We start from the raw sequence: 20,696 nt of genomic DNA, 5'->3' as shown, positions 1-20,696 counted from the left end.
GGGAGAGGAGGAACGTGGTCCAATCAGCGGCCGCCACGCTCCTGGCCAATCGGAGCCCCCCGCGTGCACAGAGAGCCGGACGGGGTGGGATGGAGTGTTGCGGTGAGAGTAACTCTGGGCTCCGTCGCCATCGTGAGTGTGGGCAGCTGTGCCCGCTTAGGAGCTGGCCGCCATTTCTATTTGGCGGCTGTCTCGGAGCTTAGGGTGGCTGGAGGCGCGCTCTGCCCTCACCTAACATGGCTGTCGGGGAGGTGGTCACGTGAGCTCGGCGTCTTTCTCCCCACTCCTCCTCCCGCCGCTCGTCCCGTCCTGCCGGCGCCCTCTGCGGGGCGGCCACGTGGAGACCCGGGGGGTGGGGGGTGAGCGTGAGGCGGGACGGGACAAAGCGCGACAGGGCGCGGCGCTGAGGGTAGAGGTGAGACAGAGGGGCGCGGTGGCGGCTCCTTGAGGGAAGAAGCGGGAGGCGATGGAGGCAGAGAGGCCGCGGGCGGGGAGCTGCTGCCGCCTGGCATCCCCAAGAGTTCCCGCCCCTGCGGCCATCGGCCCTTCGGTGGGGAGCGGCGGCCGGGCAGGAGCTGGCGCTGTGCGGCTGAAAGCACCGCGAGAGATGGCTGTTCTGTGCGAGCGATGTCGCTGGCGCAGCCGCTATGCCCGAATTCTGTTTTCCCTCGGCGCTTTCTGATTCCCGTCGCGGAGCGTTGCCGTGGCCTGGTGGGGGGTGGGGGCGGGGGACAGGGAGGGGCGGCCTTGGGGTGCGCGCCATGGGGTCACGGCCACCCCGCGGGTCGGGGTCACCCCGCTCCGCCCGCCCCGTCAGGCTCTGCACCACGTCGGGTAGCCGCTCGCCTCTGCGACGACGGCTCTTCATCCCGAAATGCATTTGTAGCAATCAGGGAAGTGCGTGTACGTCAGTACACAGGTCGGTGTGCTCCTAAAAGCTGGCCCTATAACCTGGCGTTAAGCCGTTGTGATTCCTCAGTTCCTCGCCTATGGAGATGCAATGTCACCTTAGCTCCTACGATACCCGGTGAGGGTACGGCGCGTAAGATGAGGTGATGTACTTGATTCATTTGGCAGTGACCCTAACTTAGCGATTCTCAGGTGTAAAACTCGGTCGCTGCGGCACTGTTGCATCCATAGCTGACGCTGGGAGCAAGGAGGAGCGCCCAGAGGAGCGGAGCGGCTGCGGGTCCCCGACCCATGCGCGGCTGGCGGCGCTGCCGAGGTAGGTGGCGGTCCCGCCCGAAGCGACCTCCAGAGGGCGCTGTGCCCGCGCGGAGCGGAGTCCATTGGTCCTTAAGGGCCTGTTGACCAGCCCAGAGTGGCGGTGTGTGTGTAAGGGGACGAGTGGTTGGTCGGGAGTGTCCCATTTGTCTCCTCTCTAAGTGTGTTGTATGAAGGGGAGAAAGTACTTTTTCACCCCCCAGTGTGCATATTCTGCGTAGCTTTGTAGTCCCTTCGTAGCTGGTACTGTCCCAGACTTCATTTCCTGGCTCAGATTTCTATTTCCTGTTGCTTTTTTTTTTTCTTTCTTAAGTTCCCAAACTAATGAGGAAATACGTCTTAAAATTGCAACTATCGTGTTCCATCTTATAAATGAAGATGGAAAAAAAAAACAAAACTCAGCACCTACAGTGATTAAATCTGACCTCACAGGTTATCTCTGGAGCAGAGATATGCTATTAAAAAATAGTAATAACATAAAAATGGAAGATAATGCAACAAAAGTTTTATATAAGCTAGATCAAGCCAATAAGGGAGGACACTGTTGGCATGCACTTGATGACTCTGCTTGGATGCTTCCAGACAGTGTGTGAGGTGGTGAAGTGCCATCTCTGAAGAGATTCAGGCAGAACCCTGTGCATCGCTGCAGGCTTGGGGCACAGTGGCTGGCAAGCTGTGGGGAAGAAATGGATCTAAGGGTGTTGTTGACAGCTGGCTGAACATCTGCCAACATTATACCCAGGTGGCCAAGAAGGCCAACGGCATCCTTCAGAAATAGTGTGGTCAGCAGCAGCAGGGAGGTGGTTGTCCTTTTGTACTCGGTGCTGGTGAGGTTGCGCCTCGAGTACTGTGTTCAGTTTGAGCCCCTCGCTGAGAAAGATGCTCAGGCCCTGGAACGTGCCCAAAGAAAGGCAGTTAGGCTGTGAAAGTTCTGGAGCACAATTCTTACTGGGAGCAGCAGAGGGAACTGAGATTGTTCATGCTGGCCAAGAGGAGGCTTAGGAGAGACCTTATTGCTCTCATCTCCTGCTTGAAAGGAGATCCTAACAAGTTGGGATCGGCCTCTTCTGCGTAGTGATAGAATGAGAGTCAGTGGCCTTAAGTTGTACCAGGGGAGGGTTAGGTTGGATGTTAGGAAAAAATTTTTAAGAGTAGTGAAGCATTGGAGCAGGCTGCCCAGGGAAGTGGTGGAATCACTGTCTCTGGAGGTGTTCAAGAAACATGTAGATGTGGTACCTGGGGATACAGTTTAGTGGGCATGGTGATAATGGGTTGATAGTTGGGCTAGTTGATCTTAGTGGTCTTTCCTACCCTTAATGATTCTGTGATTCAGCATGCAGGTTGGCTGCAAAACTCTTCATGTATTTATCCTGAAGTGTCTGAAGAACACAACTGAGTCAAGTAGGGAAGACTAAAAGGTTAATTCTCGAAACTTCTGATGCTTCCACAGAAGAAGTATTAAGAAAAGAATAAACTATTGAGAAAAATATTTCAGTCTTTTGTTTCTTTAACGCTTAAAAGGCCATTTTATTTTTACCCTGTTAAATTCCAGGAAGGGATGAACTCCCGTTGTTGAAAATCTCTCTGTGGTTCAGTTTCTGTGAGGGAGTACACATTGTTATGTCACGTGGCTCAGATAAAGATTCTTCAAAAGTTGCTAGAATGTTGGTGATGAGTAAGACTGTATTTGGTTACTATATTCCTCTAACCTTCATTATTAAAAAGTAGTGTTTTTTTAACCTGTTTTTTTTGCACTCAAAAATAAAAACTGTAAATTGCATGTATTCTTGTATTTATATAGCAAATTCATTTTAAACATCAGATTCAGTGTCTACCTGTCATGATAAATGGCACTTGAATTTTGAGGCTTGTCAACATCAGTTTTCAACAGAGCACGTTATCTTGAAACTTGACAAGATCACTAAATTTATTAAACTTGATCTCAGAAGACTAGGTGTTGTCTTCATACTTTGTTTTTAATCTCCTCGCTTGTTTCCCTTCAGGGAATTTCAGGGTGTATAATGCATACAGTTATCTTCAATAATATAATTCATAACAATCAATATAATTCATACAGTTATCTGAGTGCCCTGGCAAAAGCTTCCTTTCTTCAGGCATATGCACTTGGATTGGAGTCTACAAGATCTTAGAAAAGAATGAGAAAAGAAAACTTTGTGATAAACAGTGTATGGGATGTGTAGCTTCAGTGTCACTCAGATTATGAAGTCGGAGGTTGATAAAGCTGCTTGGCACTTGAGTCATTTTACAAGGATTCGAGTCCTGAAGTAGCTGAAGTTTGTGAATGAGGGAAACTCAGCTTGCTGCTGTAATACATGTTGCCCCATGTCAGATACAAGTTGTTCAAACATCTGTGCTGCTATATGGCCTGATACTTCAGTGTCCATCTTTCTGTGGGTAAATTTGTCAGAAATGTGAGTTATCTCTGTATTTAATGGAAAAATTCAGCAAGGGAGCTTTCTAGAGGCAAGGATTTGTGTAAGATAGACTGCACCGTACAGATACTTAATTCCTATCCAGCACTTCTTGAAGTGGTAGTCCAATACCTCATTTACTGCTGCTGTGGAAGAAGGATTATGCTGTGACAGAACTCATTTTTATCCATCTGTGTAAAGAAGTCGTATAGGCATGGGTTAAAAACAGTTTCCACTTCATGGGATGTGTTTACTTAGGCTCTTTACATTGCAGAATGAGGCAAAAAATTGTAAAGACCTACTGCAGAGCTCTTCCTTTGAGCCCCAGATCAGAGCTTTTGTTAGAGTCTGTAGTAGAAGGAATTACACAAAATAGAGAATTTGTAGTACTATTTTCTAGTAATTTCTCCTGTTACATGTAGGAATGTATACGTACGTGTATATATGAGGGCTGCTCTGAACATACTGCCTCCTATTTATTTTACTGGCCTACAACATCAGGGGTGGATGTTGGTAGTATGGCAGTAGAGGTTGAACCTTTGCACCAACATTCTGTTACATCCTGTTGCCATGTGATAGATGGCAGCAGAGGGGCAGTCTGACAAAATGGTGTCTGACATGGAAATGCATATGAAGCAAAGGTGCATCATTGAATTCCTCCATGTGGAAAAAAATGGCACCCACTGATGTTCATTGAAATGTGCTGAATGTTTATGGGGACCAAGCAGTGGACATGAGCACACTGAGGCAGTGGGTGGTGAGTTTCAGCAGTGGTGATAGTGGCAGTGGATCACCCCTGCTGGTGCAGATTTCTACAACTGTAGCGTGTAGGCTCTTGTTTGTTGCTGTCAAAAATCCATAGTTGATGTTGAAAAATATAGTTTTGTAGCTTAGAATGTGCTCTGTCAGTTAGTGTTACTGTTTTCCTTTTGTCTGTTGTAGTTTTCATGGAAATAAGAAGCTTTACTTTTAGAGCGATCTGTATATAGTGCAATATATAGATGCATGCTATTTACAGGAATTGTATAATTTTCTGGATTAATTAATGTCAGTTTGGAAATAAAGAATGTTTATGTCATTACATCAGTTTGCCTTCACTGTTAAGAAGGACAAATGAATTGAGGAAAAGGTGACTCTAGGAGGCAGTTGCTGAGTGATCCTAATAAATCTGCCAGTTGGCTGACATCTGTTTGATGGACAGACTTAGACCAAAACATGGGAGAAAGCCTTTCCAACCAAAAACCCAAAGAAAGTACTAAAGCCTAAAAAGTGCTATTTTAAAAGTTTAATGTTTGTGAGAACAGAGCAAGAATAACAATAAGCAAAATACCTTGACTTTTATGAAATTTAACCTAGAAAAGTGGGAAGCTTAAATTAAAATAATAGAATTAGACCACCATGTTTTCTGCTGGAAATGATAATGGAAATTAACTTTTTAAAACTAGTTTGATTTTAAATTACTGAAGATTAGCATTAAAATACCTGTATTTTTTGTCATCGTTATCAGCTGAAATACTGTGCAGATAATGCCATGGGTGAGCACAGTATTGTGAAACAAAGTGCTATGGACAGATGGCCTTTCCTTCTACACAGGATTGTGAAGGTTTGGGTTTTGACAGTGCTCACCCAGTAATGATGTGTGGTGTAAGTGCCAAGGGGGATTCCTTGCTTGCTTGCCAAGGCCATACCTAGCCACTGGCAAGCTAGCAAACTCAGAAGTTCAAAGTACTCTGTTCTGAACAATTAATCATCTTCTAGCTTACTCTCCCACGAGCTTCAGAGTCCCAGACAAAAGAGATGGTATGTTCTGAAGATGATGTGTAAATCCAGTGTGAGATTAAAGTGAGAATAAATGACAGAGCTCTCTTCCATAAAACAGGTGTAATTGAGATGGTGCTCTTGGCAACAGTGATGGCATGGGGCACAAAGCATTTGAAGTAGGGTCTGTGTTAACTGAGCTTTTATAGATCGAAAATGAAAGCTTTTGCACTTGCAGGAGATAGTGCAAATCTTGAAATAGTCTGAATATGATTTTGTCCATCTGCTACATAGCTATGGATTATTCAGTTTATTTTTCTTTGTTTAGTATTGTGGTAGTTTCTTTCTGTATCAATCAGCCTGTCCAAGTTCTCTCTTTTTCTGTTTCTACACCTCGTGCCATGTTATTAATGTATGTTCTTTTAACTTCTGGTCTTGATAGGTGAACATACACAAATTTTGTACACAAGATGGCTCAGAAGAGGAGCTCAAGTGGACGGTCATTCCCATTATTGTTGTTGATTATTGTTGTGGCCTTTGTTCATTTAACTGTCTGCCCATTTACAAAAGTGGAAGAAAGCTTTAACCTACAGGCTATCCATGATGTTGTGTACCACCAACTGGACTTGGATAAGGTAAATTGAAAATAGATGTTCTTTTTTTGAATACTATTAAAGCCTGCTATTCCTTTCTGTATGAGTAGGATAAATGCAACGTGAATATAACTTATCCTGATTTTCTTTTGTTTCTCATTTGCCTGTCTTAAATGTTCCTTTTTGCAGTATGACCACCATGAATTTCCTGGAGTTGTCCCAAGAACGTTTCTTGGACCGATCTTTATTGCTGCTCTTTCCAGCCCAGCTATATACATACTTTCCCTGTTAAAAATGTCCAAGTTTTACTCCCAGCTGATTGGTATGTGAACATTAAATTCGGACTTGATGTAATGTTGTAATATTCAGTGTTCGAGTCAGTGGTTAAAATATGATATTCTTCTTGCTAATGAGGGATTTTACAAACTGTAGTTACTTGGAGCCAGTATGGCAATTCCACTTCTTTTTTGGGGTGGCCTAATTAACAACACAGAGGGAGTATTTCTTAGCAAAAGCCTTGAGAAAGCATATTCAGGGAGTATATTCCAGTATATACTTTCATTTACGCTTTGGAAAATATTGTTTGACTTGGGCACAGAATCACTGACCTCTGTGCAAAAGTATCAAGCAAGTTAAGGATGGGTTAAACTAATGTGGAAAGGTTTTGGTTCTTTTCTTTGAAGTGGCTTGTATTTATAAGCTCTTCAGCATTGTTCTTAGTAACATCTTCCCTTTGCATCATTACACATTCATTGGTGATCAGTCTGATACTATTCTTATTTCGTGCTTTTTATTCTTCTAATAGTCCGAGGAAGCTTGGGGCTCAGTGTGATTTACACGCTATGGAAGTTGCAAAAAGAAGTTAGAAAGCAGTTTGGAGCAACTACATCAACAGTCTTCTGTCTCATAACTGTTACTCAGTTTCACTTGATGTTTTACTGTACACGAACCCTTCCCAATGTATTTGCGCTTCCTTTTGGTAAGTATTTGCGTATGGATAATTTCAAAACGTAAAAATTCTTCTCAAATGTGTGGATAATTAAACTACAGAAATAATATAGTCAGCCCACATTAATATTTATACTTGGTTATGCTGTGTGATAACAAGATAAGAAAAGCAGTTTTGAGGTGTTTTTTTTTTCTAGAAATGCTTATAGTAACTGTTAAATCTAATACAGCATCTGAATATACAATGAGTTGGACTTTGTCAGAGTTTTGAGTACATGTATCTAATGCATAAAACATAGAGATATTGGAAAGGCAGTAGGCATACTTTCTGTTTAAGAAAAAAAAAAAAGAAAAAAGCCATAAATCTGTTGGACTTAATCTACACAGGAAACAGTTTTCTCATGAGGCTGTGGAGCAACTCCCACAGCAACCTCTCCACCTTACTTTTCTGGAATCATCTATAAATGTAGCAATTTGTACACTTAGAGAACTGGGGGGGTGGGAAATCAATGTCAAAATCATACCCTACATACACGGTTTTTCCCCAGAGATGATGAGAGGAAAAGTTAACCACACATGATAGATATTAGCACAGTCACTTAATGCTTCAGTGCAATTTGTTCGGCTAATAATATCATGAAGTTGGTGTAAGAACCTGCATAGATCGGAACTGAAAAACAAAACAAAGAGAACTGAGTCATTAAACACTGTAGTAGTAAACTTTCCGGATCATTTCTGTGGGTATTAAAAACGCAAATTGTTTTAAGTGTTTATACTCTTAGTATTTCACATATAATCAATTGGTATTGTTCTGCATTTTGCTTAGGGTCAAAACCATGTTACAATGTAGTCAGTTTTATGATATGATTTAAACTCTGTAATAGTAGAGATAACTTTGTGGAGATTTAGTTTATCTCCAGCTAACATTACAGATGGATTTGTAGTTCCTTCTTCCTCACCTATAGTCTATAGTCTCTTTTTCATATTTGAAATGGGGTGCTGTTGTCATTAATACAAGATACACTCATCCAAGGAAAAAAAAAAAGCTTTTCAAGAGATCGTGGGAAACAATAATTATGAGTCTTAGTTTGAAAGGCAATTAGTACTTAAGTTTGAAGGGGGTGGAGGTCAAAAGCTATCAAATGCACTGTTCGGAAGAGCTGCCACATATTCCTTCTGCATTATGCTTTTACAGATTACTTAAGCATCAGAGATAGTATGCTGCATGATTTTACAGGTTGCGTTTCTGTGACAGAAAGAGAATTTCTGGATCAAAACTGCTAGGAAGACTGAGATGGGATGGGTTGGGAAGTTTGAGTAACAGGATGCTTGTCTTAATAAAAGCATTGCTCTGTAGAAAACAAATAGATGAGATGGTGTATTTTATCTTTACAGTGCTGTTGGCATTGACATTTTGGATACAGCAAAAGCAGAGGCCATTCATTTGGTTCTCAGCTTTGGCAATTATAGTCTTCAGATCAGAGCTCGCCATATTCTTAGGCCTCATGCTTCTAGTGACATTTTTAACCAAAAGGATCTCTGTTTTAAAGATACTTTCCCATGCTGTTCCTGCTGGATTTTTTTGGTTGGGTAAGTATTTGCTGGGGGGGGGGGGAAAGCCACATATTAAATTCTCCAGAAATAGGGAGATTTGCCTGTTTGTTATTTTTTTTCTGGTGTCCTGGCCCTTAGGGTTTTGTTTAGTCTCATGCTTGTGATACTACTGGTAAATAGAATATTTATTTCTTTGAATGTTTGTGTGTGAGGAAGTATGCACAGAGCCACAGGAAGATGCTATGACTTCTGCCTTTAGATGTCCTGTATGATGTCCTGGTCTTGAAAAATCTTAGGTGTACAAGTTAACTTTAGTGTAGTTAGTACCAGGCTGTAGTTTCAGGTACGTTATCAGCTGTATTATCTATTGCCGTGATGACAAACTGAAACAGAGGATGGAAAGAAAATGTGACAGATAGGGAGGGATACTGAACAAGAGGATTGTGGAGTGTCATGGTTCTGCTTTGTAGATGCTTGAGGTTTAAGAAAATTCTCCTTTGTGTCTCCTTATTACATTAATTTGAACGGCTATGATTTTCCACCTGTAAAATTTTGTTTCTACTTATTCATAGACAGCTCATGCACATGCATGTAGACACCCTGCACTTTTCTGCCAGCCTGACTGAAAAATGCTATCATCAGATGACCAGTGATGAGCTCTGGTAGTGTGCTTAATTTTCTGCAGTGCAGACAGCAGAAACAATGAAGGATCATTGCACGTGCATTCAGAAGCACCTCATGCTGAAAAAGTCCAGAGATCCAACAGAAATTTCACTGATACTCCCATTCCCTCCCTGACAAACTTCATAAATACCAGAGGAATTCTTGAAGAGCTGAGTGGAGGAGATAGGACTGATGGATTTGCTGTTCTTTCTGTTTGCCTTTAGTACTTTATCATCCTTTTTCCCTCCCACCTGGTAAATGGTAAGAAATTTCTTACCAGCTTTACAATAAAAATCTAGTGCTGCTTGAGTTTTAAAAACATACTTCTTGCCGTTCATTATGCTTGGCACTCTACTATTCTTTTTAAAACAAAGTTTAATTAAACCATTGTATTTCACACCTGGGGTTGGAGTTAAGCAAGTCTCAAATTAGATTCCTAGGTGACATGCTTCTTAATTGAAGCTTTACGTTAGGAAGCGCCTTCACATCCTGCATTTCCCTTGTGTTATAGACAGATTCAGTCTTTTCTGTGGCTTTATGTTGGGCTCACAGTGCATGTTCAAGTTTGTGTTGCTGTCTTCAGTAAATGTGCAGTGTAGATGTGGTTGTATGGTTTACCTTAGTTTTTAATTCATCCAGATGTGTATTTAATTCTTTCAGGGTTAACAGTAGCCGTGGACTCTCTGTTTTGGAGGCAGCTTGTGTGGCCTGAAGGGAAAGTACTCTGGTATAATACAATCTTAAACAAAAGTTCCAACTGGGGAGTATCCTTTGAAATGTCCAGGAAAAAAGAGCTGTAACAATGTCAGCTAAAGTGAAGACCTGTTCCTGAGACTCAGTTTTGGTGTTGCTGAAATACTTAATGAAAAGCAGAACGTATGTGAAGTTACAAGGCGATACCTTAGATCTTTTATTTCCTTAAAATTTTAAACTTTCCTCTGCTGATTTTTTTTTTTCCTACTTTGTGGTGTCCCAGTATAAACGCAGGTTCCTTCCCTGTGACTTTCTTCATCATTAACACCATTTGATGTACCTTTATTGGATGATTTGAAAGCAGTTAGGTAACTGCTCTTGTTTTTCAAACGAGTGAAGCAGAAAACCAAATCACTAGAATAACTTGATATGCAAAAATTCTACTGCATGTTTGCAATTTTTTGTATGCTACTGTAAAAAAAAAATAGTTACTCATTAGCAGTAAAACCATCCTTAACTCTCCTTTTCACCTTGAAGACATCCCCCTTCTTTTGGTATTTCTATTCAGCTCTGCCTCGTGCTTTGGGATGCAGCATTGTATTTGTACCTTTAGGTGCAGCAGAAAAGAGAACTCGGATATTACTTTTGCCAGCATTGGGCTTTATTTTCTTATATTCATTTCTTCCACACAAGGAGTTGCGCTTTATCATATACACTTTCCCTGTCTTCAACATAGTAGCTGCTAAAGTGTGCTCACGAATGTAAGTTTGAAAATACTTCTTTTCTTTTTCTTTTTTGAAATGTAAAAAGAAGGAAAACTTATTACTGTTCTTATACACTTCTTTCTCTCTTGGAATTGTGATTATATTAAGATCTGGAGAAGCTCTAGAAAGAATGTCTATCATTCTGCCTATTCTACTAGTGAAAGAAATGGAGACAAAAGTGTTAGGATTTAAAACAGTGATTTGGTAGGTCTGTGGCAGAGGCAAAAATAGAGTTCTGATTTAGTTCTGAATTGCAGTAGCATTATGCTATTGCAATTCAGTTTATCCACAAGAGAAAAAGTTACTAGTGTGCTGTTAACATAAGCTTCCTCAGGAAACTGTTTAATATACAGGTGGAGCTTATGAAACTTGGAGTTTGTATTAAATGACTATGCTTGAGTCTCTCAAGTAAACAAATTTAAGCTGAATTCTGAACTTATCTGAAGCAGCATATATCCATAGCTAAGAGTTATGAACACAGAAATACTTAGCTGTGATGATAGACCTTGGTCAGCTTTCTTAATAAGGATATTCGGATTTAAATGTTTGTTGCTAGAATCTAGTGTCCTAGTAATAATAAATGTATTCCGTACATGATCATAATAAAGTTTGCACTGTTCTTTATTATTGAATTGAGATTTTTTTGGTGAAAGATCACAATAATCAATGATCGTTATGAAACAAAATAACAGCTAAGTCTTTTTTTTTTTCCCCTCTCAATAGTCTGAATAACTACCGGAAATCCTGGCTGTACAAACTCGGATCTTTATTTGTTGTAATGCATCTTCTAGTTAATGCTGCTTATTCTGGAACTTCTCTGTATGTTTCACATTTCAATTATCCTGGAGGAGTAGCAATTCAGAAGCTGCATGAGTTGGTACCTTCAACAGCAGGTACGTTAAGCGGGTTTTGAGGTATGTTCATCTAACTCAGTTGTAATTTTTTGCTGTTAGTACATTTTTACATGTATTGAATATTGCTTCTTTACATTGTTTATGTGAATCTTTTCAGTTACTATCAGCGATCTTAGAGTAATTTTGGAACTTTTTTTTTGTTTCTATAGAGGTCTCTGTTCATATTGATGTAGCTGCAGCACAAACAGGAGTCTCTCGGTTTCTAGAAATCAACTCAGATTGGAGGTATGTTCAGATTTTAAATGGAATATATATATATAATTATTCATAAAGTAAGCACCTGATTTAATTTATATATATGTATCTGTATATGAATCTTCAGGGAATTTGGGTGTGTGCAGTGCTGCCAACTTAGAAACAGAACACTACAATGTTTTAGTTAGTTCTGTTTTGTTGAAATACCATATAATTTTTAAATACATGAGAGGAAAAAAAGGACAGTGCAGATGTTACTTCACTAAGGCACTGATATCTTTAAAAGAGCTACATTTGCTATTTCACTAGGTTTTTGTAAGGCATAGTTGTAGATGAATGTTTTTGTGTTCTTGGTAGAACATAAAAATAATGCAGTTAATAAAATAACAGTAACATAATAATTGGGGTGAATCTCATTTTATCTGTTTTTCAAATGGTGTGTTGCAAAGTAAAGCTTATCTACGTATTAATATTCAAAGTCTATTTTTATGCGAATCATCCTTCAGATAGATGATATTAAAGCTGCTGTCACATAGGCTATTGGTCACATTCATTCTCTGTGATAGATAACACTTGAGAAGTGGATGGTTCATAGTGTTGGAGCTATGGGGTAGTTTGTCTCTATCACTTTTAACTTCCCTCATCATAAAAAGGCCTCAAGGGAAGGCTGATTCATCATAAAGTTTCACATACAAAGGGCTACCATGTTGTCTGACAGCACCATAGTGCAAGTTTAGTGGCATCAGCTGTTCATTTTCTCTTTATTGAAGAATATGACAGTTTCAGATGGGTGAAGACTAACCTATCATCTCACAGACAGATTTATGGATGGAGCAGCTATAAGGACTGATGATTCTTCAGGATAACTACAATCTACAAATAATAGTCTCTTAGAAGTTAACAGCTTTCAGTGGTGTGCTTAGATTAGATCTGTGTGCCTCAAGAAAAAATGCAGATCATCCATTATTTTTCTTCAGAGGTTGACTGAAAGAAGCTTGGTGCAGATTCTTACACAAGACAGGTGTTACAGTCTTGTCTTCAATTAGCGTAGTCTCTTTGAACCAGGAATAAATATGCTGTGTAAGCTTCAAGTATTTAAAAATAATAAAATTCAGAAATGCTTGCAGCCAGATGAAAGGCCTTTTATTTGCTGATGAGGAAAATGCAAAAATAGTAGTTGGTAAAGCTATTACAAAGTATATCATTCTTTCTGCCATTTTTAACACATCTACCATCCTGTGTGGCATCCTAAGTGATCTTTCTGGAAATAGCAGATGAAATTTAAGTGTGCTTTTTTTTAACTTCTATTTTTTTTAAAAAGCACTTCTTGTGCAAGGTCCAGTTCTGCATTTGGTTAACCATGAACACAAATCCTTTAGTTTGCTGTAGAGTACCTGTTGTTTCAAGTATGTCAAATATTAGTGACTTGGCTGTAAATATATGCATTGAGATTATTGTCTCCAGTTTTTCACAGAGAATTCAGGGAGATGAGAAGACAGGTCTGCAAAGCTAAATGTGGTAAAAGATGCTCATAGGTACATGAAAGAGTAGTTACAGGGTTGGGATTGCACAACTTCAGTAGCAGTGTCTGCTTCTGTAACAACAGCCAGAGACTTGAGTAAGTTAATTGTGAAACATGTAGAAGGAATCAAGTGTCTAAATTACAAAAGCTGGTGGAGAATAGCTTGCAGAAGAGGGCAACAGAAAGAGTGAAGAGCTGCACCACTCTTCAGTTGGCTTACAGATTTTTTTTTTACACTCTTGTTATGGTTAGATACTTATGACTGTTCTGTCCTAAACAAACTAAAGGTAAGTAACTTTGCTTTTAACCTTTATCCTCTGTACTGTTTTCCATTATTAGTACGTGTGGGATATCTTTCTGAAATACAGAACAAAGAATTGAAGCCAGGTCCCTCCCTCTCAGAAATATAGGAAACAGTGGTCTATAGAATATTGAGGGCTGGACTTAACTTATCCTTCCCCTTCTGAAGTTGTTGGATAGAGAACTCAATTAGGCTGTCATGTCTAATATGAGCATCCTAACACTTGGGCTACAAATTCCACCTTCCTCTCTTCAGTGAAGAAGAATAACTACTGTAGAACAGTACAGCATCTTCATGAGACAGTAAAAGAGAGAACTCAGCGTCTAGAAAACTAGGTTTGTGCATCTCTGTGATGTGTGAGGGATGGACTGAACTCAAGTGTTCAGTTCTGGGATCAGATCAGACAGAACTTACACCTGAATCTTCAACATCCCTGTCAAAGACTTCAGCCATTTGGTTTCTCATCTCTTAAATTCCCTCTGCATCTGGATTGAACATAACCCTAGTTAATAAATAACTGTAAGTTGACATGTTAAGTACTTTTGAAACTTGACTAGTTGCCTTCTACATATGTATTATATAGAGATAATAACATGTATTTAGGCATTCTATAACAGGTTTATTAAAGCTGACCTCAAGTGACCTGGCCAAACATGTAGTAGATCAGAAATTGAACAAGTGCCAGGTTAACACTTCAATTTCCAGGCTATTCTTTTTTCCTGTAGTGTTCAGAGCAGCGTTTTCCCTGCTGTTTCCTGGGGCTCATACTTTAACATTTCACTACTAGAAAAGAAAGGTTTCTGATGAAGTGCTTCATAACAGATTTTCTTAATTTTAAAAGAAAAAGGCAAGACTGTCATCCAAACATAAATTTTTGTAGATAACACTGTCATTTTGTAGATAAGACTGTCATTTTCTACAGTCATTGGCTTTGCTTTTCACAGAACTGAGAGGACTAGATGAGAATTTTTCTACAAGTCCTAAATTAGATGATAGTAACGTCAGAAAGACTTGCATAGAATGACTAGCTCTCTAGCCTCTTCAAAAATGTTTTAAAATCATTTGGTGAACAAAACAGGCGTATGACTGAGAATGTTTTGTATTTGTTTGTTTTGTTTCATCTTGGAAAGTATCTGCCTTGTGATGCGTAAAGAGGAATGTGACTAAACCTTTTGTATTCTCTACAGGTACGACAAAAGAGAGGATGTTAAACCAGGAGACCAACTGATGTTTTCTTATACACACATACTGATGGAAACAAACCCTCTTCAGATATCACATTACAAGACAACCCACAGGCCGCTGGCAAATATTCCTGGCATCAGTAAAATTGGGTTGAACCTTACTGCACTACCTCCTTTTACTTTAAACTTAAAACCAAAATTAGTACTGTTGGAAAAACTTCCTCTGTCATCTTGACTGTGAATTTTATGTAAGTCTTTTGATGTAATGTTGCTGATGACTGAATGATCTATGACAACAGCAAATTATCATTCCAGCACTGCAGTTCAGCTTCTGTGAAAAGGTACAGAAAATCTTTGCATTGATCAGTATTTAGCTCCATCCTGTTTATTACATGAATACTATAATGCATTCCTAGTCAGTATAAACTCAAATCTGAGTTAGATATTATTAGATGTGTTTGAGAGAGGCTGCATACAAGTTTAGTGCTATTAGGAGAAATGTTTACTTGGTTTGGGTAGCTGTTTCATAATGCAGCACAGGTATGTCCTAATTGTCCTATATAAGATACATAATGGAACAAGATCTTACTATGGCAATAATTTTATATGTAATCTGTGTGTGCAAAGATGTATTACTCGATATATCTGCAGGACTGTAACCCGCTTAGTTGTCAGATTGCCTGTGTGAAACTTGAACGATGTTATCAGCATAGGAAAGCCATATTCATTGTAGCTTCATCACAGTACATAATTGTGCCCTGTGGGCTACCAAACTAATTAAAGTGAAAGGTTCACTTAAAAAGCATTTGGACCTCTTGGCAACACTGTTTTGTAACAGTATTAAACAGTATTAAAGAATGGTTATCTTTATTTCAGTAGTTGATGAATGAGCATTGAAACTTGGATTTCACAGAAAATAGCATTTAAAAAGCTTTTTCCTCTCTTCTGCAATTGTATCTTAATTTGCAGTGCAAAAGTTTACCTACAAAAACATTTACTTGAATACACTTGACAAAGATAGGTGCTGTTTTATTTCTGTATTAAGTAGTCCCCTTGGAAATGAATAAAGTACCGTATGTTAAAATTGTATAAATTAGAATAAAATAGTATGCTCTGTAATTCCTTCTTTATTAGATGTTTTTGTTAAGGATCTCTGCTTGGACTGCTGAATGGAAGAAATTTAGGGGTAAACAAAGGGGAAATTTTTCCGTAGGGACAGATATAATATGGCAAGAATTCCAGTAGCGTACAAATTCAGAACTGGTGAACTAAGCATGGGCAGAAAGCTGTTTCTTGCTGACTAAAAACTCAAGTAAAAAAAAATTGAGCATTTTTTTTTCTTAAAGTGTTTCATTCAGAAACTGTTTACCTGCATGTGCTTCAGTTTTTAAGATCATGTTTTCCTTTTATCCTCTAGATTATGTATCAGAGGAACTGATCTGGTGGGGTGGAGCCTGTCCCGTGGTGGGTGGCTGTTGTGCAGGCTTCCTCACACTGAGATCTGGCAGAGGCAACCTGCAGAACTTGTTAGTCCAGTCGCTGGCTCCTCTTGAAATTGAAATCACTGAAGTACTATCTATTTGACTTGTCTTTGGAAGAAAACTCAGCTTCCTCCAGAGCCAGTTTGAACATCAAATAATTCACATGATGCAGAAGGAAGTATATTTGCAAGTAGCTGAGAACTTGGGACATGATGAAGGAAAAATTTTGAGTAAGGATGTAATTCCTTGTATGTTAAGCCTGATCTACTTTATGTAACTCCCTCACAGGGTATGCTGTAACTCAAGAGCCTGAAGTGAAATTTATCCTGCCTGAAGTATAGACAAGCATCTGGCAATGGTAGCAGTGTGTACTACTGCTCTCAGCCTGGTTGCTGATGAAAGTAGATACTAGCAGCTCAAATTGGCCTATTATGTCTTTGAGGAGTAGAGAAAGGAAATATACATACATGGAAGAATAGAGGAAATACTGAATTGCAGTTTCAGACAGACTCTAGGGTTTATTTAGATCTGCTATATCTTGCTCTACATCTGTGGTTCTCAAGAAGTGCTTAGTTTTTCCATCTGAAACCAAGTTGAGGTTGTAGATCATGATGCTGAGAAAACCCTGAGGACTATCAAAAAAGACTTGAGGGGACTGAGGCGGGTAGTTGATGAAACAGGCGTGCAGGTCTTTTTTTTTTTTTTTTCCTTCGCTACCTTCAGTAGCGGTGAAGGATACTGTGAGGATCAAAAAAACCCACCTCATAAATAAATGGCTTAGAGGTTGGTGCAAACACAGGAATTCTGGTTTGTTTGTTTGTTTTTTTTAACCATGGGGCAATTTACTCCGCACCTGGCATGATGGCTGCAGGTGGAAGTAGCCTGTCTCCAAGGTGTAAGATGATCCTAGTGGAGGGACTGGCAGGACTCACTGAAAGGTCTTTTAAACTAGGTATGAAGGGGGAAGGGGACAAAATGAGGGCCACTGGAGTTGAGTAGTTCGAGGGCTCACACCAAACTTGATGGGCAAAGAGGTGGAGTACAAAGGGATGGAGTAAGGCAGGGGATGCTGCTGTTCTAGGGGATCCTAGATCCTCTAGAAAGGCCGTGAGACACCCCAGCTGAAGTGCCTTTATACCAATGTACGCAGCCTGGGAAATAAGTAGGATGAGTTGGAAACCGTGGTGCACTTGGAAAGTTATGACCTTGTTGCTATCATGGAAGCATGGTGGGATGACTCCCGTAACTGGAATACCACCACTGAGGGGTATTGGCTCTTTAGAAGGGATAGGCAAGGTAGGAAGGGTGGGGGAGTTGCCTTCTATGTCAAAGAGTGGATAGACTGTGAGGAACTCCCTCTGAGTAAACAGTCAGGAACAGGTTGAGAGCCTTTGGGTTAGAATTAGGGATAGGACTAATAAAGGCCAGCTGTTTATAGGGGTATACTGCAGGCCACCTGATCAAGGGGAGACTATTGATGAGGCCTTCTTGCTTCAGCTGTGGGAGGCATCATGCAGAGAGGCTTTTGTCCTGGCGGAGGCCTTCAATCATCTGGATATCTGTTGGAAAGACCATACAGCGAGCTGCAAGAGATCCAGGGGGCTCCTGGAATCCATTGATAACTTTATGGTTCAGGTACTGGACAGACTGACCAGAGGTGAAGCATTGCTGGACCTGCTGCTCACCAATGCAGAGGAGGTCACTATAAAGGCATTAAGGTTGGAGGCAGCCTGGGCTGCAGTGATCAGCCATGCCCTGGTCAAGTCTGTGATCTTGAGGCATGTGTGCCTGGCAAAGAGTGGGGTCAGGACCCTGAACTACAAAAGAACGAACTTTAAGCTGTTCAAGGAATTGTTGGCCAAGATCTCCCGGGATGATGTCCTTAAGGATGTTGAGGAAAGCTGGCTACTCTTCAAGGATGCCCTTCTGAGAGCACAAGAGCTTTCCGTCCCTCTGAATAGCAAAGTGGGCAGAGGAGGCAGGAAGCCAGCATGGCTCAGCAAGGACCTGCTGGGCAAAGTGAGGGCAGAGAAAGGTGCATACAGGCTCTGGAAACAAGGGCTTATTACCTGGGAATAATACAGGGATGCTGTCTGGACTCGCAGATGTAGGATCAGGAAAGCCAAGGCGCAGGTAGAACTGAACTTGGCGAGGGATGTGAAAAACAATATTAAGACATTCTACAGGTACATTGGCCAGAAGAGACAGGCCAAAGTAAGTGTACCTCCTTTGGTAAATGTAAGAGGAGAACTGGCTTCAAAGGATGAAGAGATGGCTGCGGTACTGAATGAGTTCTTTGCTTTGATCTTCACTGGCAGCAAGGATTCTAATATTTCTTGTGTCCCTGAGCCCTGCATTCCTAAACCTCTAGCGGGGACCAGGGGTGTAAATCCTGCCTCCCCCCCCCCCCCCCCCCCCCCCCCCCTTTCCTGTAAGGGCAGGGCAAGTCTGAGACTGGCTCATGAGACTGAATGTGTACAAGTCTGTGGGGCCAGATGGCATGCATCCCAGGGTTCTGAAGGAGCTGGCTGAGGTGGTTGCCGAGCCGCTCTCCATCACATTTGAAAAGTCGTGTCTGTCAGGTGAGGTCCCGGATGACTGGAGGAAGGATCCCATCACTCCCATTTATAAGAAAGGGAGCAAGGAGGACCCAGGGAACTACAGGCCCGTGAGTCTCACCTCTGTACCTGGGAAGATCATGGAACAGATCCTCCTGGATGACATGCTTGATCGCATGAGGAATGAGTGTGTGATCCAAGACAGCCAGCATGGCTTCACCAGGGGAAGGTCGTGCTTAACCAATCTTGTGGTCTTCTATGATGAAGTGATGGCATTGGTGGACAAAGGAAAGGCAACTGATATCATTTACCTGGACTTGAGCAAGGCCGTTAACATGGTTCACCACCGCATCTTTATCTCCAAATTGGGGGGATGTGGATTTGATGGGTGAATCACCCAATGAATAAGGAATTGGTTGAAGGGCCGCAGACAGATGGTGGTGATTGTGGTTCTGTGTCCAGGTGGAGGCTGGCAACAAGTGGTGTCCTCCAGGGGTCTGTCTTGGGACCACTGCTCTTTAACATCTTTATCAATTACATCAGTGGCGGAATTGAGTGCACCCTCAGCAAGTTTGCTTGTGACACCAAGCTGAGTGGCATGGTTGACAAGGTGGAAGGAAGGGATGCCATTCAGAGGGACCTCAACAGACTTGAAAGGTGAGATTGGGTGAGTCTAATGAGATTCAACACAGCAAAGTGCAAGGTTTTTGCTCTTGGGCTGGAGGAATCTCAGGCATATATACAGACTGGAAGGAGCAGTCCTTGAGAGTAGCCCTGCAGAGAAGGACCTGGGGGTCCTGATGGATGACAGAGTTAACATGAGCCAGCAGTGTGCTCTTGCAGCTCAGAAGGCAAATGGTATCCTGGGCTCCATCAGAAGAGGTGGCCAGCAGGGAGAGGGTGGTGATTGTGCCTTTCTACTCTGCCCTTGTGAGGCCCCATCTGGACTACTGTGATCAGGTCTGGAGCCCCCAATACAAGAAAGACAGAGAGCTGTTGGAGAGGGCCCAGAGGAAGACCACAAAGATGATCAGAGGGCTGGAGCACCTCCCTTACGGAGACAGGCTGAGGGAGCTGGGCTTGTTCAGCCTGGAGAAAAGGCAGCTGCGGGTTGATCTCATTGCAGCCTTTCAGTATTAAAGGGAGCCTGTAAACAGGAGGGGAGTCAACTTTTTGAAAGGGTAGATAACAACAGGACAAGGAGAAATGGTTTTAAGTTGAAGGAGGGAATTTAGGTTGGATGTTAGGGGGAAGCTCTTCTCTGTGAGAGTGGTAAGGTGCTGGAACAGACTGCCCAGAGAGGTTGCGGATGCCCTGTCCCTGGAGGTGTTCAAGGCCAAGTTGGATGGGGCCCTGGTCAGCCGGGTCTAGTATTAAATGAGTAGGTTGGTGGCCTTGCCTGTGGCGAGGGGTGGGGGCTGGAGATTCATGACCCTTGAGGTCCCTTCCAACCCAGGCCATTCTGTGATCTGTGCAGCAGTGTAGCACTGGTGGCTGTATGAATCTATGGCAGGCAGTACATGTAACACCTCTGCAACATAGGCCAGGAGTGTTACTGTAGCCTGCACCCTGAACAGGAAGGAGCATCTGCCAAACTGCAGCACAGAGTATTGCATTTTTTTTTTCCCTAAAAGGCTGCTTTTAATGAACAAACATTACTTGGAATAGAAAGTAAACTCTCCTTTCTTTTAAATTAATGCTCATATCTCTATGTCTCTTGTTTTCTTTAGATCAGTGAAGAGCTTCCACAAGAGATATAGAGCTCATTTTCTATTTTAATGTGGATGGATATTTGCATAGAAGAAAGTGTGGGTTTAAGCTCCCTAGGTATAAGAGGGTGTTAAGGAAGTCTCCCACCCCCTTATGATCTTGGAGTGCAACATTACAAATTCTTCTGCCTTTAGGGGCTTGG

The 20,696-nt window shown here is 41.5% G+C and overlaps 1 protein-coding gene across 10 annotated transcripts in view; it reads left to right on the top strand.

Annotated features, from left to right (window-relative positions):
- ALG12 (ALG12, alpha-1,6-mannosyltransferase) overlaps nucleotides 1-15,864 on the top strand; it is a 43,875-nt gene extending 28,011 nt beyond the window's left edge. The window contains exons 1-11 of one of the 10 annotated variants that reach the window (XM_015272591.4): nucleotides 52-102; nucleotides 1,102-1,225; nucleotides 5,857-6,049; nucleotides 6,197-6,329; nucleotides 6,813-6,986; nucleotides 8,351-8,545; nucleotides 9,833-9,936; nucleotides 10,403-10,626; nucleotides 11,353-11,522; nucleotides 11,693-11,768; nucleotides 14,749-15,864. In XM_015272591.4, coding sequence (XP_015128077.1) covers nucleotides 5,885-6,049; nucleotides 6,197-6,329; nucleotides 6,813-6,986; nucleotides 8,351-8,545; nucleotides 9,833-9,936; nucleotides 10,403-10,626; nucleotides 11,353-11,522; nucleotides 11,693-11,768; nucleotides 14,749-14,980 — 1,473 coding nt within the window. In that variant the 5' untranslated portion in view covers nucleotides 52-102; nucleotides 1,102-1,225; nucleotides 5,857-5,884 and the 3' untranslated portion in view covers nucleotides 14,981-15,864. Of the gene's footprint in view, nucleotides 1-51; nucleotides 133-367; nucleotides 551-803; nucleotides 1,028-1,101; nucleotides 1,226-5,856; nucleotides 6,050-6,196; nucleotides 6,330-6,812; nucleotides 6,987-8,350; nucleotides 8,546-9,832; nucleotides 9,937-10,402; nucleotides 10,627-11,352; nucleotides 11,523-11,692; nucleotides 11,769-14,748 lie in introns of those variants that run through there. The other 9 variants (XM_015272538.4, XM_015272479.4, XM_046934090.1 and 6 more) reach the window with 9 other exon arrangements.
- The last annotated feature ends 4,832 nt before the right edge of the window (nucleotides 15,865-20,696 follow it).

Source organism: Gallus gallus, chromosome 1 (genome assembly GCF_016699485.2).
Source record: "Gallus gallus isolate bGalGal1 chromosome 1, bGalGal1.mat.broiler.GRCg7b, whole genome shotgun sequence".
Taxonomy (NCBI): Eukaryota; Metazoa; Chordata; class Aves; order Galliformes; family Phasianidae; genus Gallus; species Gallus gallus.
Note: the sequence above shows the minus strand (reverse complement) of the source record. Positions and strands in the feature narration are given on the sequence as shown.